A 20,795-nucleotide genomic window follows, 5' to 3' on the forward strand; every position below is an offset into this window, starting at 1 on the left:
TATTTTACTTTGTTTTTTTTTTGTTTTTTTTCAGTAAGTGTGATAATGTGGAATGTTGTATTTTACTCAAGATTATCTTAAAGCTTCAACTAAAATCATTTGTTACCCACCTTTTTCCGTTCTCTTCCTGTTTTGTGCTCTTGTGTGCACCTGCAGTGTGTCTCAGCTGGATGGAGATTGTATTTGATTTGTTCTAAGGGTCTTCAGTTTTAAATGGCACTTGTCCTGCTTTAAGCCTGCTCATTTTACGTCTGCTGATGCTTTCACTGGCGAACAGATCACTCACTCAGCTGACATAACTCAAGGGTCTTGAGTTGTCTTTCTTTCTGTCACTCTGTGCGCTCTTTCTAGACTGCAATCTTTCATTTGTCTCATACGCAGACTCACACACAGCGGATCCATACGGTCTGGGTGATTGATCACTTTAATATGTATCATAGTTGATTCACTTCAGCTCGTTCTGACTTTCCTCAGAGTACGAGATGTAACATAAAAAAATATAAATCAATGAAGCCGAACGAAGACAGAAAACACTGAGGAAGAGAAAGAAGCCAATGATATATCATGCATGCGCACCAAAGAATAAGCTCTGGACAAAATCCAATCAAGAAGAACTCTGAGAAGAGAGATTATGATCTCTTGTGTCTCTCCACACTAATACCCACAGGGTATACCAGTCTATCTTCTATCCCCACAACTCAAGCATTCATTCTTCTGATGAAAGAGTAAAATAGATGATAGCACAAGCCAAAGCACTTTTGGATGCAGCAATATTACCTTACAAACTCCTTCAAACATTTTCTCCAAGTTATACACTATGGGATACAAAGTCTTTTAATTTTGTATTTTCTTTATCCTATGTCAGTTTAACAACTTTTTCACATCTGAAAATTGTGTACTTGAAAGACTCAATTTCTATGTCGGTTTTATCACAAGATTAGTGTAGTTTCTTTTCTTTTTTTCTCCATACAGTCAGCACCATTTTCTTTTTTAATATCTTTTGTGTTCCGCAGAAGAAAGAAAGTCATACGGGTTTGGGATGACACAAGGGCGAGTAAATTATGACAGAATTTTGATTTCTGATTTAAACTATCCCTTTAAATCACTGTAGTTACTGACTAGCTGAACTGACTTAATGTGTAGTTAAAGGTGCACATTCTGAGTTTAATCAGTAATATTTTAGAAAACTAGATTCATTAAATGTCTGAAATGAAACAAAGTCTCATTTAAAATTCTAGCAATTTTATTTAAACAATACATACAGTACTGGCACTCTTTAATATGGCATGAATCACTGTAGCATCTATGCTAACATCAACTCTTCCGCTTTACTACTAGTTACAGCACAAAATAAACATGAATTAACATCAGATGGTATGTTAAAAGATATACAGTAGTACAACTTACTGATATTCGTACTATTACTATTATTAAAATTCGTCTCCTTTAATCGCTTAATCCGTGATCGTCGATACAACTGCTTGTAAATAATGTAATGTAATGTAATTACATTTACATCAGAAAAGCCATTCAAAAGACGTTAGTCAGCTAGAAAACTCTAGAGAGGAGCATTTTGTGCACTATATTGCATATTACATTTTCACTCAACCTGTTCTTCAATATGTACATTTATTTTTGAATAAATCCATCATGTTATGACAGCCACCATTACAATGTTCATTTAAAAAACAAAACATTAGAAACATAATTAAGTTGTTAAAAATGTACTATTACATTATTATTATTATATTAAGAAAACTTCCTTACGTGCAATTTAAATGTAAGTGATTTACCAAATGTGGTTCCCTCTAGTTTACCCCATTAGTTAGTAGTTAGATACCTGATTGTCCCCAATGAATCGATATCAAATTGAATCACAAGCTTGTGAATCAAAATCTAATTGAATCGTGAAATTTGTGTCAATGTTCACTATTTAATGTGTAATATGTAGTTAAGGCCAGTTATTGGATTTGCATTAATCCCATCTGAAAAAGTAATTTTTTAAAAATGAATATTTAATTGAATTTCTCATTGCTTGCCATTTTTCTAAATATTTATGATTTTAAAGTACTAGAACTGTTCAGCAGCTGAAACTGTTAAATATATTTGGAACCAAGTCCAGAATAGTAAAATAAAATGCATTTTCACAACCACATGCATTTAAATGTGCACATACTCAGTTTTCTGAAAAAGTTTTTGTCACCTGTCTGAATTTCTATGTTGTGTGTCGAAAGGATGTGCTTAGCACACTTGCCAAACCCAGCTCTGCCAGAATGACCACAAAGTGCTATGCTTTTTCTTGCTAACTAGCACAAAAAATTCATGTCAGGTATACATTTTAATTCCGTTCTGTGGCACTAATGCTGCATAAATTACACACTTCACCTTTAATCTCATGTAATGTAATGTGTTGTCATTTGGATGTTAAGGTTCTAGCATGATTTATGTGCAAGCATGCTAGCAGACCTCTGACTTGCTGAAAGCAATGAGGGCAGATGGTAATCAGTTCATATTTCTGTGCTGGATATATGCTAATATCCTAGATTCTCTCCCGAGGCATGATGGGTATGTAGATGGATGATATAAGATCTAATAATCTGTTGTGATACTGATCATAACCACTGGGCTGGCACAGAGAAACTATCTTCACTACAGGCAATAATGAAACAGTAATTCCGAGGGGGCATGTTTCCGAATCCCTCGGTTATTCACCTTTGCCCTTTTCTGTTTTTTGGTCTCCTGGGGCGGCGTCAAGCCGTTAGCTTGACATGTTGAGGATGTTGATGTATTGCTGCATGGTGCATTAGCATTGTCTGGACAAGCCCTTCTTCCTGTAAACAGCAGGTTAATGTCTCTCTACCCTCCTCTTTTTATTTGGCTAAGTCTGACAACTCCGTCTCGGGTTTACTGTTGACATTTGCGTGGCGGCTTCCTCGTTTATCATCGGGGGCCTGTATGCCGAGAGCTTCAAGAAGGAGGGGGGTAAGCTCTCATAAAGCCGGTGCGTTCAGCTGCTCCTCAGCAGATAGCTCTATCAAACCTATCCCCCCCCCCACTCCATCCGTTTGAATCCATCTTCATAAAGCCGCGACATCACAAAGAAGCGACAGAGCGGAATCGCTAACTCTAATACGTAATGTGCTAAACATTGAAATTATGACTCATAAACACCATAAATGTCAATCTTCAGGTGGGCAGAAGACATTGTATAGTATTTTCTCAAGCTCCGTGGAAGCGTCTTTGCCTTTGCGCGCAAACTCGTGCAAACAAACATGTACTCGCGCTCGGTTTGAGGCCGGACCGGAGGGATGCCGACACATACAGACGTCGTCTGTGTGTTTTCCTGGTTTGCTGTTTTCATGTTGTGCCATTTCTCTCACATCCCTCAAAATAAAAAATAAAAGATGGCTGTGGAGAGAGGCCCCTGCTGTATAGGTCTGAAAAAGCTCTAAAAGAGTAAATATCAAAAAACAATATCTGTAGTAGAGGATGCACACTGCACTGTCAGTGGCCCCTTTATTATACACAAACTCGGGTAGCAATAGGTAAATGGATGTCACTGTGTTTCAGAGAGGACTCAGCGAGTGTTTTCCATCCCACTGCTATTGCTGCCTTCATCTCTGAGACTATTTTTGGCAAAAGAGGTACTTATTATTAAATATGCTGGTACTTACTTTTACATCTAGAGCCATTGTGCAGTTCATTACACCTTCAAGTTACATAGCAAAAGTAGCTTGTTATTTTTTTGTTTATTAGACTTTTTTTATTTATTTTTATGGTGATTTAAATAAATATTTATCTAACTATGGATGCACTGAAATTTCTGCCGCCTTAAGATGGCATTTTCAGTTTTTGGCGGAAAGAGAAATAAGGCCGAAAATATGAGCCACAAATATATGCCACCCTGCCCCTCAGTGTTCAGCGGTCAGAAGCGATTCCGAAGATGCACAACTTTTAATCGACTCTAGCCGAGCAGGTAAGTCTGTACCGGCACCCGGTTTGCTCTGCTCAATGTTCCGCTCCGTGTGTGCGGAGGCGTACACTTCACTCATGTACTGCTCGCCATCACCAGAAAAATCAAAAATATTTAAAAATAAGTCATTTTCGGTTTTGGTTTTCGGCCCAGAATTTTCATTACGGTGCATCTCTAAATCTAGCCCATGTTCAAGAGTGTTATCCTACTGGAAGTAGCTATCAGAAGATGGGTACAGCAACAATACTCAGGTAGGCTGTGGCATTTAGATGATGCTCACTTTGTACACTTGGCTCAAAGTGTGCCAAGAAAATATGTGCCACACCACCAGCAGCAGCCTGAACCATTGATACAAGGCAGGATGGATCCATGCTTTCATGTTGTTTATGCCAAATTCTGACCCTACCGTCTGAATGTTGCAGGAGAAATAAAGACTCATCAGACCAGGCAACGTTTTTCCAATCTTCTATTGTCCAATTTTGGTGAGCCTGTGTGAATTGTAGCCTCAGTTTGCTGTTTTTAGCTGAAAGGAGTGTCACTTGGTGTGTCTTCTGCTGCTGTAGCCCATTTTATTCAAGGTTTGATCTGTTGTGCGTTCAGAGATGACATCAGAGTTGCTGCCATGTGATTGGCTGATTAGATATTTGCGTTTACGAACAGTTGAACAGGTGTACCAAGTGGCCAGTGAGTGTAAATATGGAATATTTCAGGGGGAAAGTATAATTGTATAATGAAATAGTGTCTGTGAACTACGTAATCAATAAAATGGTGACGCTACCACCAAGCTACTGAGATATGTCCAGCCATGGGGAAGAAAATAGGCTAATCACTCTTATTTGTGGTAGGGAGGAACCACATTTGGGTTTGCAGTCCGGTCTTTAGTGATAAGCCTGAGTAAATGTGTGTTTCTGTCTGTTTGTGTGGGTGTGTATGTGAGAATGTGTTCAAGGGTGTTTGCTGCCCTGGCAGATTGGATTTTACCATTAACATGTGCATGAAATATGAACAGCACTGTTACGTAACGGCATACAATTCATTTTTCTCAGCTTGCTATTTCTTATTCAGCCTTGAGTGACTGTGAGCTATTGACTGGAAGCTGTGTGCTGACATTGTCAAATGCTTTGCCATTGGCTTTACAGGTACAATCTGTTAAACATGGAGAATGTGCATCAGTGGTGTGGCCATTACTGGACAATGGTGTGTGGCCTTGAAAGAAAGGCTAATACACATCAGCCAAGCTAATCTAGCAGCTAGAGTTTTCATTTGTTCAGATAATTCTCCATTCATCAGATTGCTTTATGGGTCTTCAGTAAATCCTGAACTGGAGTACTGTTGTGGGTTTGTTGCATTGTGGTGTGATTTATTAATGTGAACGTAGTTAAGACCCGTTCAAACTAAGGAGGATAATTGTGACGATAATGAAAAAAAAATATATATCACATTTTTGTTCAAACCACAACTATAACGATAACGACACAGAGGAACAATATTGTTGGAATCACTTTCAAGACATTATTTTCCAACTAATAAGAGTCCATCCTACTTTAAAGAGCTTGAGCATTTAAAGCAGAATACTGAGGTGTATGCTTATAATAAACAGAAAGTTATCGTGCATTGGTGTGGACTAATATATCATTATAGGTCTTTTTACAGTTATCGTTCTTGCTGTGGATGGGACTACTTAACACTTGGTTTATTCATGTGCTATGATCTATTTACTTTTATATAATAAGAATATAACATAAATAAATGTGTATATCCGCAAAACATGTGTATGCTGTACATCCAATTCTTTAAATCCATACTCTTCCAACAGTTCACTTCTGTGATGATATTGGGCCATTTTGCTGCCCAAACATGTATGCTGATTTAATTCCATGTGGAATGAGTAACACTGTTATAAATGCTGTCTCAAATGCATCTTGGAAGACATTTATGCTTGATGTTTTCATGATCTGATAACAATTGAATCGGTAAAAATGCTAAATCGGTAAAAAGTGGCTAAATGTAAAATTCCTCTCTTTGTTTCCCATCTTTACATAACACAACCATTCAGACCTAGTGTTAAGAATATGTGTACTTTTTGTGAGAATTTTGAATTTAGAGAAATTTGGCTTTAGGAAAATGTGTTGAGAGTCTTAAGGACATGAAGATAAGCAATGTTTACTGGACTTAAACATAATCAAATCGAGTCAAAGTAATATATTGTCATACAAGTCTACAAAGTACAATGCAAATCTTGACTTCTTCTCCAGTACAGTAATTTTATTCTCTTCATGGTGAAACGCTGTCAAAGTTTGTTTATATTTTCCTGCTTGTTAACCTCCAGATCTTGAGTCATTGCAGGCTCTTTCTCTATGAGGTCATGTGGTAATAAAGCGGTTTCTGAAGGCCTCAGTTGAGCCCTATATGAAACTTGTATTTTCGACTTATCCAGCAGCACAGAAGGACGCATATTGGCCCTGAATGTAAATGCTTTAATGCTGTGATCTGTTTAGCATTAAAAACAGTTGATGCCTGTGATCCATTCTGTCACTGCAAATAGAAAAAGGCTCTCAGTGGGAGAATTAGTTTCAGTCAAAAATAAACACGCAGCACATTTATTTCAAGATTATGAATGGCGCAAGTGTCCACAGGCAACACTCTTGACGGTGAATAGATTGAATCGAGAGCACATGAACATGCAAAATGAATAATATGTAAAAAAAACAAAAAAGATTTGAATCACATGTCATCTGTCAGGTGTTTTTGTTTTGTTTGATTTTGTTGCGTTTTCTATGGGGTTAGAACTGTTGCATTATTCCAAATACATTTATTGAAATTCACAAATAAATGTAAAGAGTTTCACATAAATGTATACAACTCACAAATAAATAAAATGAGATTTGCAAATTAAAAAATATATATTTACAAATGTTTTTTTATGTCACAAACACAACTCTGCTTGGCATTAATTTGTAAATCGCTGCACACATTTGTGAATCACATTTGCTGCACCGCGTCCAGTGTAGTATCACAAATTATGAATTTTTATATAGCCAGCACTAAAAGGAAGATTATGCAGACACTTCATATCTGCAGGTAAGAAAACAGACATCACATAGGGCAGTGTTAACATTTCAAACATGCTAGTTGTTTCATTATTTGAAACCGCTACGGCAGCAGGGAAGATAATGGGGTACTATTTGCTTTTGACGCGCTGTCGCGCCGCTTGCCGGGGTAGAGAGGGTGTTACTGATCATGCTGCTCGGGATCTGTGATTATCATAATTTGTGTGCAATCTTGAGTTTCCTTTCAAGGGTGCACTGCAAAATGAATCGCCCGATTTTAAAGCCCTACCGTGATTGGTTGTAGCGAGAACGTGCTACGTTTGGTCTGCTCAATGTGGCCGCTATCTGATTAGCTTGAGTTAACGGTTGGTGGAGTCTATTTATTTGTGGATTTGTCTGCACGTCGACGCTAGAAGTGTGAGGGGATTTACAAATGCACAAGAAGTGATTCACAAATGTATGCTGCGATTTACAAATGCACAGAAAGCAGTTCACAAATTAATGCCAAGCAGAGTTGTATTTGTGACATAAAACATTTGTAAATATTTGTTATTATTATTTGCAAATTTTATAATTTTTTGTGAAACTCTTTACATTTATTTGTGGATCTTAATCTATTTATTTGTGAATTTGATACATTTTTGTGAATCTCTTTACATTTGTTTGTGAATCTCAATCTATTTATTTGGAATAATGCAACAATTCTAACCCCATAGTTTTCTGTTGTGTTTTTGTTTTTTATTTTGTGTATAGCTGTTTGTTTTTGCGTTCTCCCACGATTCAGAATAGACAACTAAACAAAATACCGTACTTCACTAGAGGTTTTGACAAAATGTTAACTGCAGTTTATTAAAGAAACAACTATTTATTTTCATCGGTTTGAATGAATGATTCAATGACTCACTTATAAAGACTTCAATTGGTTAATTACTGGAAGAATCAGTGTTTTTTTAACAAATCTCTCGAATCAATGATTCAATGACAAATAAAAATAAAAATAAGTCACTTGTCACCACCTACTGGTGTAACAATGTAATTAATGCATTCTTTATTTTAAGTGTCAAGTTACTTTTAACGATTAATCACGCTGCTCTAGTTTAGTCTTGTTTTGTGTTTTGTTTTGATAATTTTGATATTGACATTTTTTTTGTTCCTAAAAAATCATGCATTAATTAATTTGTTGATTAATTGACTCATTTACTCATTGATTCAGTGATTTATTTTAAACTCCTTTAGCTTCTTTGCTTGATTCACCAAATGAAACGCTGGGCAAAACAAAATGTACCATCACTCCCAAATAGGTTTAATGTACATTTCGATTATCCAGTGAAGATCAGCACTGGAAGTTAAGAACAAAATCAGACTTGAAGTATACCTAAAAGGGGAGTAGGTATATGTTATATACTGATGTCATGGTGATGTATTGTACAAATTAATAAGCTATGTCTTCACTTTTTTAGCAATTTCATCTATGTTTGTATAAAACAGATTATTATACCCTCACTCACCCACTTACTGTACCTACACACAAATGTCCGAACACACTGCCCTATCCAGCCCACACCAATGTGATTTTGTTATCTCTGGTAAAATAGCAATGGATCCTCTTTATGGCCCTCTTTTATGGATCCTCTGGGAAAGCTCAATTACACAGCTGCATCCACGAGTGACCTTGGAAGCTAATTTGTTTTTCTCCAGTTAACTACAAATCCAGGTGAATGGGCGATAACAGTGAGGTAGATAAAGAAATACTTGTTATTATTTATTGTTTCTGTAATCTTTAATTATTATTATTATTTTAGCAAAGGCAAATGCAGAAAGGGAAGGTCATTTTAGCTATTACAATTGTGGAGGAAAAGGCTTATTTTAATAGTGATCTCAGTGAGGGTCTGCGACTCCATATGTCTGCCTCTTCCATGTTCATTTCATTTCCTGCTGATGTCAGGTTTATTTGTGTTAATTTTAGAAATACTGTTCAGTGGGTGTTTTTTTGCTCCACGCGGTCTCATTTCATTTTCTTGAATGAGAGGAAATATGATTACATTTTGTTAAGTAGTGCAACCATTGTGTTTGCTTTAATCACTCAGTCATGGCTTTCTTTAAATTTGATATGTTGTTTAGTTTGCTTAGGCTTTGATGTTAACAAAAGCCGTGACTGAGCAATAGCAGAAGTGCGTTTCCGATTATCCTTCAAATATCTCTTAAAAGCAGAGGGCTAGATTACGTTTGTTAAATGCTTGCTCTTGTAGAGCTTATTACTATATTGAGCGAATAGAGGACAAAGTCATAAAGATGTAACAGGGTTGTTTTTGAAGTCAAACTGACTCTCTCCTGTTTTAATCTTAAAGCGACAGTTCACCAAAAAGTGTAAATTATTTTTCAAACCCATATAACTTTAGCCTATGTGGAATGCAAAAAAAAAAGAAAAAGAAATAGTGATCACTATTTTTCCATGAAATTACAATAAACTGGAACTGAATCTTTCAAGCCTCAAGATGCAAAGGCATCATACGTGCTCCTTACAACTTGTGCATATGTTTCGGTTCTTCTGCAGCCCAATTGTTTAAACGATTTAATTTAAGGTTATTATTCAGGTTCGTGCGCTCAAGTGTTCTTTTGAGTTAAATCTTTTGAAGGAATCTTGATTCTTTTAGAAGCTTAAGATCCAGACATTATAACTGCATGGAAAGAACATTTTCAGTCAAAACCAAAAATCCACATTGTCCGCTCACGAGGCAGTTGGTAGATGTTGGAACTGACAGAGAGAGCTAACATTTCTGTTAATCAGTCAAACAGACACTATTATCAGCCAGAAGTCTCAAAATGGCCAAATATTAGCGGATTAATCAACTTGGCCAATATATAATTCCATCACTTCTTATGGTGTCGCATGTCTGTATGTTTATACCTTAATGCACCATGTTTTAGAAAGAGAACAGGGACAGACGATAACCATAGGATGGAGAAATGATTGAGAAAAAAAAGAAAAGAACAAAGATTGAGGCCAGCCCTGCTCCATCCAGAGGGCAATTTCTTTCAATCAGGGTCTATATTGTATTTTCTGTAAAAAGAAAGAAAGTGAGGTGAAAAAAGAAAGAAAATCCTCCTCAAGATTTAACAAGACTGTGCCGTGGAGCCAAAGGGCATCTCATGAATAATGGATGACGGCGCAATGGAAATCAGTTCCTCTCCAAACCTCTGACTCCTCCCCCTGCTGCTTTGGGCCCTGGCCATGTTTCCTCCACCAAACACATGTGCTATATTTTTTTTAAAATGTGTTGCCATGACAATGTTTGCACAACTATGCACATAGACATCATCTTACATCATTCACCATATCATTGCTTGCCCTAGAGCTTTCTTTCCTATATACATTTTTTTCTTATAATTTTTATTCATGGCTTTTTCATGCCTTTATACAATATGGCAGTGGAGAGAGACAAAAGAGTGGTGGAAAAGAAAAGGCAATTGTGAATGTGAAAAGATGCAGGTGTCATGACCAGCTTGAGAAGATGGCATACACCACCTTCTATAATGCAGAACCTATAATGCATTTTGTATACTTTTTTTGGTTGTTTTATCTGGTTTATGTTTTCGCTCATTCGTCTGTCCGTTTATTTGTTTATTCATTTATTTACTTATTTTACTAATAATGCCAATTAATCTTGTCAAAAGACTTGCATAATTTCCCGTAGGTTTCACACTCACACCAAAAGCGCGTGCACCATTGATCTATGTAAGTGGTGCGCACATACAGATGACTCTCAAACCGCTCGCGAGTACCAAATTGAGTTATTTTTCGTGGCTTATTGCACTTTAACTGTCGAATACACACAAAATGATGACATAATATCCGTCTTGGTGAGTATTCAGGTAAACACAGTACATTTTGGAACATAAATAGTTGAGAAAGGAAACGCATGTTTTTATTTAACAATAAATTGGATCCATTGCTAAGTTCTTAAAGTGACAGCAGCCTAATAAACCTGCTGCTGTCTTTCATGTTAGTCAGTGAACAAAAGACAAAGAGAAAATCACTCGCTGCTCTTGACTGAATAACTTGTGTAACTTTAAATGTAAGCATTAATCTGTTATATTTTTATATTGAAGACTATCCAGTGTTGATTTACATTAGATTTTTTTTAAATTTCTGTATTATTTCTTAAACGGACACTACTGTTAGACCCACCTGAAAAAAATAAAGCTATGATTATTTTAATTGTTTCTTTATTATTTGTGTTAAAATCTGCTATCGTTTGCAATTTTTTCTTATTTTATTGATGACTGTGACAACACTAATGCTAATGCAGCCATCCAGTCTGTAATGCATTTTGTATACAAACTGGGTAAGAACTTTTTTTTGATTGTGCTATTTAATACTACTACTACTACTACTACTACTAATAATAATAATAATAATAGCCTAATAATAATTTTTTAATATTTGCACAAACCGACACTAAACTGTTGCACTATTATTTGAATTATTTTAGGTTTTAGTATTTTATTTTATGATTGATTTGAGATAAAACTGGCCCTATAACATATTAACGAACTAATTAAATGTGGTTGGTCGGTTTTGTTGTCATTTAAACATTCTGTTCCTGTTTCTGTTGGTGATTTTTGCCCGATTAAGCTGCAAAGTGCCATTTTGAAATCCCTCAGCGATAACTTAAAAATACTTAGTCTTTTCTTCAGCTTTCATGTCTCCCCCTCTTCTTTTGACCTTTAATCATTCCTTAAGGGCCATAAATGTGATTGGTGATTGGTAAACTCAACAGGAGAGGCATTGGAGACTCTAAGTGTATCTAATAGCAGTCCACAGCCAGCAGGATTAAACCACATGAAGGTCAAAGCTTTTGCCCATGCCTTGGTCTCTTCTTTCCCAACCCCTAATTCCCAGCTCTGGACTCAGTGGTTGGGAGTCTGATTTGTTTTGTCACTTCAGAGGGAGAGCGCACTCTTTCCACACCCACCTCTCTCTCTCTCGCTCTCTTATGATTCACAGTCATTAAAATACTGGAACTTTGGAGCTTTAAAGTCACCCTGACCCATGCTCAGCCACCGGGCCTGAGCAGAATATAAAGCAGCGGAGTGATTGATCTGCTTAAGTATCTGCAATTAAGCCGCCACTGTGTGTGAGACAGGCGCTGTGCAACACCACAGATCCCAAAATCAACCTCTACCACTGAAGTCTGCAATCAAACATGAATGGCGAGCGGAGAGATCGAACATAAAAGAAGTTAATCACGTCTCACACCACATTTTTAACCCCTCTGTTTGACCAGCTAGAAGGGAATCACTGTTATTAGTGATCCAATCTTTTTTTCTTTGGGCTTGACTGACTTTTCCAAACCCCTGACTTTTTTTAAGGAAGGTAAGCTCCTATTGTTTTTGTTTGTTTGTTTGAGTTTTTTTTTTTTTTTTTTTTGCTACCATGTAATGGCATAGATACTTTAACCAATTAACCTTTGTGGTGATATTTATTTGGATAGTGATAAACTGAGTGCTGAATCCATATCCGTGAGAAGCCCTTGCACTTGACTTCCCCGTTCCAATGTTATAGAAATTTTCGATTAATCTAGGAAGTTCATTGGATGGGGATCAAGAACTCATTTAGAGCTGCACTCTTGTGGCACTTCCGATCAAAATCTAATACTAAGACGAGGGTGAAAGGGGGCATTGAACTTGCAATGATGCCCTTAAAGAATCTTAAATCAATCCGTGTTTGACTTTCAGACCTCTTTGCCAGGTGCAAATTGTTTCTCTTAAAAAGAAAGGAAATAAAAGAGTGGGACGGGGTGATGCAGGGGTTGCCAGGCTCTTTTCAGCTTGCCCTAATAGCATATTTATGAGTGCTCTAATGTATAATGACATTTTCGATACCACCCTTGTTCTGTTACTTACACGATCCTGATCCATTCCCTCGGATAATCACTATACGTTAATGGGGCTGACTTGAGCCTGAATTGCTTTTTAACTCAAATGGACATCTCAATTGCTGCATTGTGGGATAGACATAAGAAAGAGAATGAGAGTGATTCTTTAAAAAGATTATGGGTGTGGGAAAACAATGGGGGAAGTGCTTTATATGCTTGACTGGCTCCATCGTCTTCTTTTTTACTTATGTACCCATGTTCTTTTTATGTTGCTTCACTTCTGATCATTAACCCCTCAAAGACCCAAATATAGAAAACAAATTGTTTCCACCTTTTACATGTTGTTGTAGGAGGCCTCTAATGATGAAATAAATGTGTTTTTATTTATTTTTTACATTATAGTAAGTTTTTAGGGAAATGACGTAATGCAATGTTTGGCCTGTCGGGTAGCAGAATTTCAGTGATGCCACTCATTGTTTGTCTGAACAAATGTAGAAAATATCTAAGGGTTCATTGGCAGGGTGTGTACTGCTTATGTATACCAATAACAGTAGCCTATATCATTATCACACAATATTAATAATTGGACAAGTCATATTTTTAATAATAAAAATCAAAAAATCAAATTGTATTTACAAAACCTGATGAACTAAATGAAAACTTTAGCATTTACATGATTTAGCTGTTCATAGCCATATTCGATTATGACAGTCCCTTAGGCAGCTCTTGTCCTCTCTCAAAAGTTGTGACATGATCAAAATTGATCATTCGTAATGCGCAAGCTATACCCCTTTCACCCAGTGTTGTAAAATTACAACATTGACATTACAAGCTCAAAATCTAATATGGATAAAGCATCAAACTGTACCTTAATATCTGCATGATCTAGATATGTTACTAATCACATATTTTTATAATTTTGATGATTCCAAATCATTTTACTTACTTGAATGTTGATTTATCCAGTCCAGTAAAACATGATGATGTGGTTCAAGTCAAGTTTGCATGTTGTGTGAGTTCATGGCCAGGTAAATAGGCCTATTCATAAAATCTTGCATCAAATAGCATTGCAAAGCTGAACAATATGACCTAATAGTTGTGTAAATGTGGTCTTACATCTGCAGGTTTATTTTATTAGAGCTGCAATTGATACTGCAATATTCCAACAGTGGGCCTTACAGGGTTAAGTATGTCTGGTAAACGCTATTATACACATAATCTCATTGTGCAGGTCTGGCTTTAAACTCATGTACATGAGTGCACTTTCAAGTTACTGCTATAGTATTTCCTGTCTGGTAACTATATAGTTCATCCATCATATTGATCTGGGAGATTTCCAGGTCTGTCTTGGAGTTTTTCAGCTCTAGTCAGGCACATGCAAGATCATTAAATCGATGTGAAAATGAATTGGGAATGGGATAAAGGTCACCATGTGCCTCATTTTCAAGAAATGTCCACTGTCAATCAAAATCTTTAATGATTTATTGATGGTGAATGCTTACATGTTAATAAAGTGGTCTTATGACATTGTAAAAAAATATATAATTTAATGAGTATGAAAGACTTCATACCGTCTGCATACTATTTTTTGTGTTTAAATAATTCTTAGATGGAATAATCTGAGATCAAAAAGATAAAATCACTGTGTTCTACTGAACTCTGTGCATAGATCCCTAAAAGCTTGAGCTATTTCCTCAAAAGAACAGAATGATCTGCACCCTTTTTTTCTTTTATATATATAGAGATATTTTTATATAGCATGTTTAAGTTGTCACTTTTTGAGGGTTTGCAAAAACGCACCGTTTTGTGCCTGGCCCTTTAAATGCAAATGAGCTGCTGCAGGGCGGGGTTTCAAGAGCTTGTGTGTGTTAGCATCTACGATTACCTCACGCAGACACACACTAAAATGACAGAAACTGTTCTGCCTTTAATGTTAAAACGGAGTCAGACAAAGATGGAGAGACTTAAAGAAGAAGTGACAACATGTAGTATGCAACAGGACGTCTCTGAATGGTTATGAATTTATGATGTGAAGTTAACTATCTTCAATTAGGATATTCTGTCATGGTAATCTATAAATCGCACGTATAGGAACTGTTGTGAGATGCACACAGAGTGACGTTCTATTACATGTGAAAAGATGGATGCTAATGTTTGAGCTGACTCACAAATGTACTCTTATACAACAACTTTTCCTCTTCTCAACATGGACTGTGTTCCCGGGGGCGGGGCTTATGTAAATTTTAGGATTGCTGATGTCACTAATCCCAGAGGAATGTCGTGTGGTCCCTACCAGCCGTTTGTTGTAGTACTTTTCTTTAAAAGCAAATATCTTCCTTTGCTTTGAACTTTGAGCGCTGCAACTTTGCAGATGTTGTTTATGCTCAAACAGCAACATTACACACTAACTAAAGTTAGAAAAGGGAAATCATACTTTACCACCCCTTTAAAATAACTTTGTGTAGGAGATTAAAAATGATTCACAGAAGGTAAAGAACCGAAGCCAACGTCTTTTACATTACAAAATTCTTAGATAAAAAATATAAACAACAACAAAGTTTTTAGTTTAAATTCCTTCCTTCCTTCCTTCCTCCCTTACAAACAAACAAACTAACTAACAAACAAACAAACCAACCAACAAACAAACAAACAGAAAACTTGCAAATGTAATGCATCTTAATGTAGCTTTTCTAAAACAATACTAGTATTTTAAGTTGAACCAATACTGGACTGCAAATACATATTTATTTAATTATGTCACATTTGCTTTATTATTATTTCATCATTTCCAATGGTGTGGTTGATTTCATCACACCTAACTATGTCAAGATTTAATTTACTTACAAGGATCAGTTAGTTGTGTGTTGTGATTTTTATTCATTTATTTAATTTACCATTTTTAGATGTCAGCACTTGGCACATTGCTGCAATATTTCATAATAAGAATAGTTTTTCACAGCATACTTGCAATCTTTTTCTCGACATCTGCGGTAGAGCTTTACTTTGTGAGAATTGTTTGTTTTAGTATAATCTGGCAAGATTTAAACATTTTGACATGTTTTTTTTCTCCGCTTTGGTTTAATTGGACATAATTATTAAAAAGATCCTTTTCCTGCGGTAGAGAAAACCCTCGGCTAAGGATGAGTCGACAGACTCATTTTAAAAGATGTTAATGAAGAGCGTATTCAATATTTGAACAAAGCTTTTACAGCTGTCTTACAAATCATAGTTTCATACAGCGAAAGCGACAAATAACTCTAAACAACTATTTTTGTTGTGGGAAATATCTTAAGATCTTGCTCTCTGAAAGTGAAGAGACCAAATGAGAAAAGTAATGAATTCAGATAAATAATAGAAAGATGTGAATCCATCCCAATGTGTGAAAACAGAAGCTGGCGGTGACCCATGTGTTTCCACCTGTTCCAGTGCGAGAACTAAAGCTGACAATAGAGCAATAAAAGATGCAATCTGCTCCAAGACTTACTTAATCTGTCCGGTGGTTGCCATCGTAAATCAAGTCTAATGTCATGTGACAAGTAGTCAGAATTCAACGCCACTTCCATTATTCTGGCAGGCCTCAAAGAAAAAGGGCTTGAGAATGTGGGGATACTAATAAATAAATATATAATGTGCTTGAGAGGATGAAAACTAATTTCAGTAAAGGCGGACCTGTTGGTGATTGATTCTGTGAAAGGCATTAATCTTGTTCTCACCATCTCCATGCCCATCAGTTACTGTGAAGATGGTTTTACCAGTACATGGGGTGTCACGGGTTAACCATGAACTGTTTTAGGGACACAAAGTTTAGTCAGGAATTGGGTTACTCCTTTCACCAGCATACAGTATGTTGTGGTTTCGATGTTTATTATTATTATTATTATTTGTAGATTTTGTATCACTTTAGGTCTTCATAAAAGGGGTCAAAATGACCTGTGTTAATTTACTTTGGAACTTAAACTCACTAAATTAATATAAATACAATAGCCTATAATATAATGAATGCCTTGACATTCCCTAATTATTCATTTTAATTATATAAATTTTAGGTTTTGTACAAACCAGTACAAATGAATAAATAAAATAGATGGTTCTCATAATTCAAAAGACAGCAATGTTTTGACTTTTGCCTGGTCTTTTTTTTCCCTTAAAAGAAACCGTGTACTTCCCAAAATCCAAGACTTCCCAAAATGGACAGAAAGGTGAAACAAAATGGGAAAAATGTGACCATCCATCCATCCATCCATCCATCCATCCATCCATCCATCCATCCATCCATCCATCCATCCATCCATCCATCCATCCATCCATCCATCCATCCATCCATCCATCCATCCATCCATCCATCCATCCATCCATCCTTCCTTCCTTCCTTCCTTCCTTCCTTCCTTCCTTCCTTCCTTCCTTCCTTCCTTCCTTCCTTCCTTCCTTCCTTCCTTCCTTCCTTCCTTCCTTCCTTCCTTCCTTCCTTCCTTCCTTCCTTCCTTCCTTCCAAATTGTATAGTGTTGGCTATTTAAGAATAGTAATGGCTATTTAAGAATAGTAATGATACTATGTCCTGCTCTTGAAGTTTCATCATAGTTGGGCTGAACAGGCCTACAAGAGCGATTTCCCCAAGATGCCTAACGGAGATGTTCTGTCAGTCTTGTTCCTGCGTCCCATGAGAGCACTGGGCCTGTTTCAGTTAATGAGCCCCAACTGCGCTAATGTGTGTTAAAATAGGACTATGTGATTCCCTGCTGTTTTAGCATCACAGCATTATGACAGGCACCGGTGCATCAGTAGCGCTGTGGTACACTTCATTCTCTATGATTACACCCTTGGGCTTCAAGCTTTGACACTACAACAGGTCCACATGCCTGAGATTCGAGGGAATATACTCTCTCTACAACACTGTGAGAGAACTCATTCACTCCGATTAGACTCACTGTGTTTCCTTGACCACTGTTATTGTTGTGCGGGAGAATGGAAAACAGGCAAAGTGCATACTTGGGCTGTCAGAAGGATAGCATTTTCTAGTGAGATGTACTTGAAAAGAAACACAATGTGGCTCAATTTGGCTCATCAGTGATGAAAAAGCTCTTTCGGCTTTCAGCCTCTTTGCTATTGTGGGTAAATAAAGTGGTTTAGGGTGGAATTACTGGAATTATAAAATGTGAATCAGTCAGCAAATTGCAAAGTTAAAACCTCATTTAAATATTGCAGGATACTGTGTACCAGGGCTCCAGGAGCAGTAGCACCAGCGCCACTAAGTTCTACAGATGGTGGCGTCAGCACCTGATTTTGGTAGCACTGGGTGGATTTTAATCATAAAGTTAAATTAAATCATAAAAATTACTATTGTTTTGCATTAATAAGTGCAGTTACAATACTAATAATAGTACATGTTTGTTTATTGGAAATTTAACTTAAATTAACTTTTATTAATAACAGTAATAAATTATTAATAAAATTAATAACGTGCAAAAACCTAATTTATATAAGGACAATGTAAATATTCTACTCTACTCATATTAAATGTACCATTGTTCTTCTTCTATAGTATCATACAGATCTGACCAACAGCTTCACTGATTATAAAAGGTTCACACTTTAATTGCTTTCTGTATAATTCAGTCTCAATTTAAGAAAAGTTAGTTTTTCACAAGACTTCCTACTTTTTTCCATATATTAAGGAGTGGAAATGGCTAAAAAGTCAACAAGTGCTTCTCTGCCGCCAACTACTGGTTGTAGTTGCAATTTTGAAACTCACTGCAATGTTATTAATGCAGCGGTGAATCCAAACAAGTTCTCACTGGGTTTCCCAGCACTGTGTAGTAATGGTGTCGCGTGATCAACGATCGGCACGTGAGTAAACCTGTTCTAAACTTGCGCTGTGCTATCTATCATTGCTCTGAGCTGATAAAAGGTCTGCGCTGCGCAGTTTAAATGAGTAGCGAGGTTTCTTTCTTCTTTCTATGCAAAATAAATGGCTGCTCTTATCAGTTGGGCAACGTGGTGGTGGCACCAGTGTGACCTCTAACTAAATTTTAACATTTTGACCATGTTTTCTAGAGTCGTTTTAGTGACTGAATGTTTAGCAAACTACCTTTTTTTTATGTACGCTAACCTGTTGGCGCAACTGATCCCCACTGGCGTGCTCGACATCACCATGTTAACATTCACTATGTTATGAATGCTGACAAATTATATGTCTTTTGAAACTGTTTTTAACACTGAGAGCTCTCTGAACTGCAATGCATGGGTTACTCCGAGCAGTGGCGACTCCAGGAAATCTAGTTAGCTTTACTAACAAGACTGGTCATGAAAAGGAACCCAAGTGACACATTTAGTGACTGTAATGTGCCACATATGTAACCATCACAAAACGACTTTTCTAGCATATGTTTGTATGACATTGAGCCATGATGTCTATTAGTTAATGTAGATAATTCAATGAAAACGGTTTTACGTCTAATCACGATCTGCATGTTTCTCTTTGGGTCTCGTTTTCCTTGCCAACTAATACCAGATAATTGGTTTGTCTCTTTGATGTGTCGTTTCGTTTGCAAGTAAAATACATTAAAAGCGAATGAGAGAATGAGAAGTGACTTAGCCATTACGACATAAGCAACAGACACACATATTGCATGCAGTCATTTAAATGTTAATGATTTTGTTTGCAAAAAGAGTTATAGTGTTAGTGACTCAGACCCATTTTTATCCCCTTCCCTCAGCGCTGGTGGCCTTGGTCGGTCTCAGCAGGAGAAGAAGTTAAAAATACTTCATTGCATCAGATGTGCAATAAATAGGAAGCGTGGACTAAGCTCTTGTAAACTATTCATACCTCCTCACTCGTCTGTTTCTTTCTATCTTCCTTTCTAGGTCTGTCTTTCTTTGTGCTTGTAGGGCTTGTTGTGCCAAATCTGACATTTGGTAAATACTACAAGGATGAGCTTACGTTTCTTTGTCAGACAACTTTCTGTTTCCTTCTCAGCTTATGCGATTAACGCTCACTATAATAAAGAAGCTGTCCGACTGTGCCTGCGTTATCTGAGTAATTAACACTAATTCTGACAGTCCCAAGACCTGAGCACTGGTACATCTAAGCTTAGGGCAGGCAGGTTGTCATTGGGCTAACCATAAAAATAAAATAAAAAGAATTAAAAAAAAATGTATATACATTAACTATTATTATTATATAATATTATAAACTAAATTGTATTATATAATACTTTTTTATCAGATCATGTGGTTATGAAGATGCTTGTACTTGAAATTTTCTTCTTTAGGTTGAATCAATAGTTCACTCAGGAATGAAATTCTGTCATCATTTACTCCCTCTTGTGATTTCCAATCCATATGACTTCTGAAAAACACAAAAGGAGAAGTTCTGAACACTTTGATGGTCACTAGATGCGATTATAATGAATGGGGCCTAAAGCTTTCAAGCTTCGGAAAAGGACCCACAGCTTGGTCTGTTCATCATACTTGGAATATAGTGCATGAGTCACACGCACCAGTTGTATGGGGCTTCTGCATCTTTGTTGAAGCTTGAAAGCCTCACTTCTTTGTAATTGCATGGGAAAGAGAAACCTCTACAATTGAAAATTAAAGCTTAAGTGTTTCAGTGTTTCACAGAGAAAGTAAGTAGAATGTTTACTGCACTCGATAAATCCTGTCTGGTCTTCATATTACAGGTTTACTGGTCCAAACCTGCCATCGCCCATCATCAGCAGCAAGAACTGGCTGAGACTCCACTTCACATCCGATGGAAACCACAAACTGAGAGGCTTCAGTGCTCAGTATCAAGGTAAGAGATGGGCTGTCGTGGGACTGGTGCCTTTACTGGTGTAAGTCTATGTAACAAGACAGAGAAGCAGCTCAGGGGTCCTAGCTGCCAAAAACATCTGGAA

General features: G+C 36.7%; 1 protein-coding gene across 1 annotated transcript in view; it reads left to right on the forward strand.

Moving 5' to 3' along the window:
• Window positions 1–20,795, forward strand: part of csmd2 (CUB and Sushi multiple domains 2) — a 256,709-nt gene that overhangs the window by 95,277 nt on the left and 140,637 nt on the right. Inside the window, exon 6 of the mRNA XM_079589756.1 lies at window positions 20,580–20,692. Within this exon, the coding sequence (XP_079445882.1) occupies window positions 20,580–20,692 (113 nt within the window). The remainder of the gene's footprint in view (window positions 1–20,579; window positions 20,693–20,795) is intronic.

Source organism: Phoxinus phoxinus (assembly GCF_949152265.1).
Source record: "Phoxinus phoxinus genome assembly, chromosome: 19".
NCBI classification, from domain to species: domain Eukaryota; kingdom Metazoa; phylum Chordata; class Actinopteri; order Cypriniformes; family Leuciscidae; genus Phoxinus; species Phoxinus phoxinus.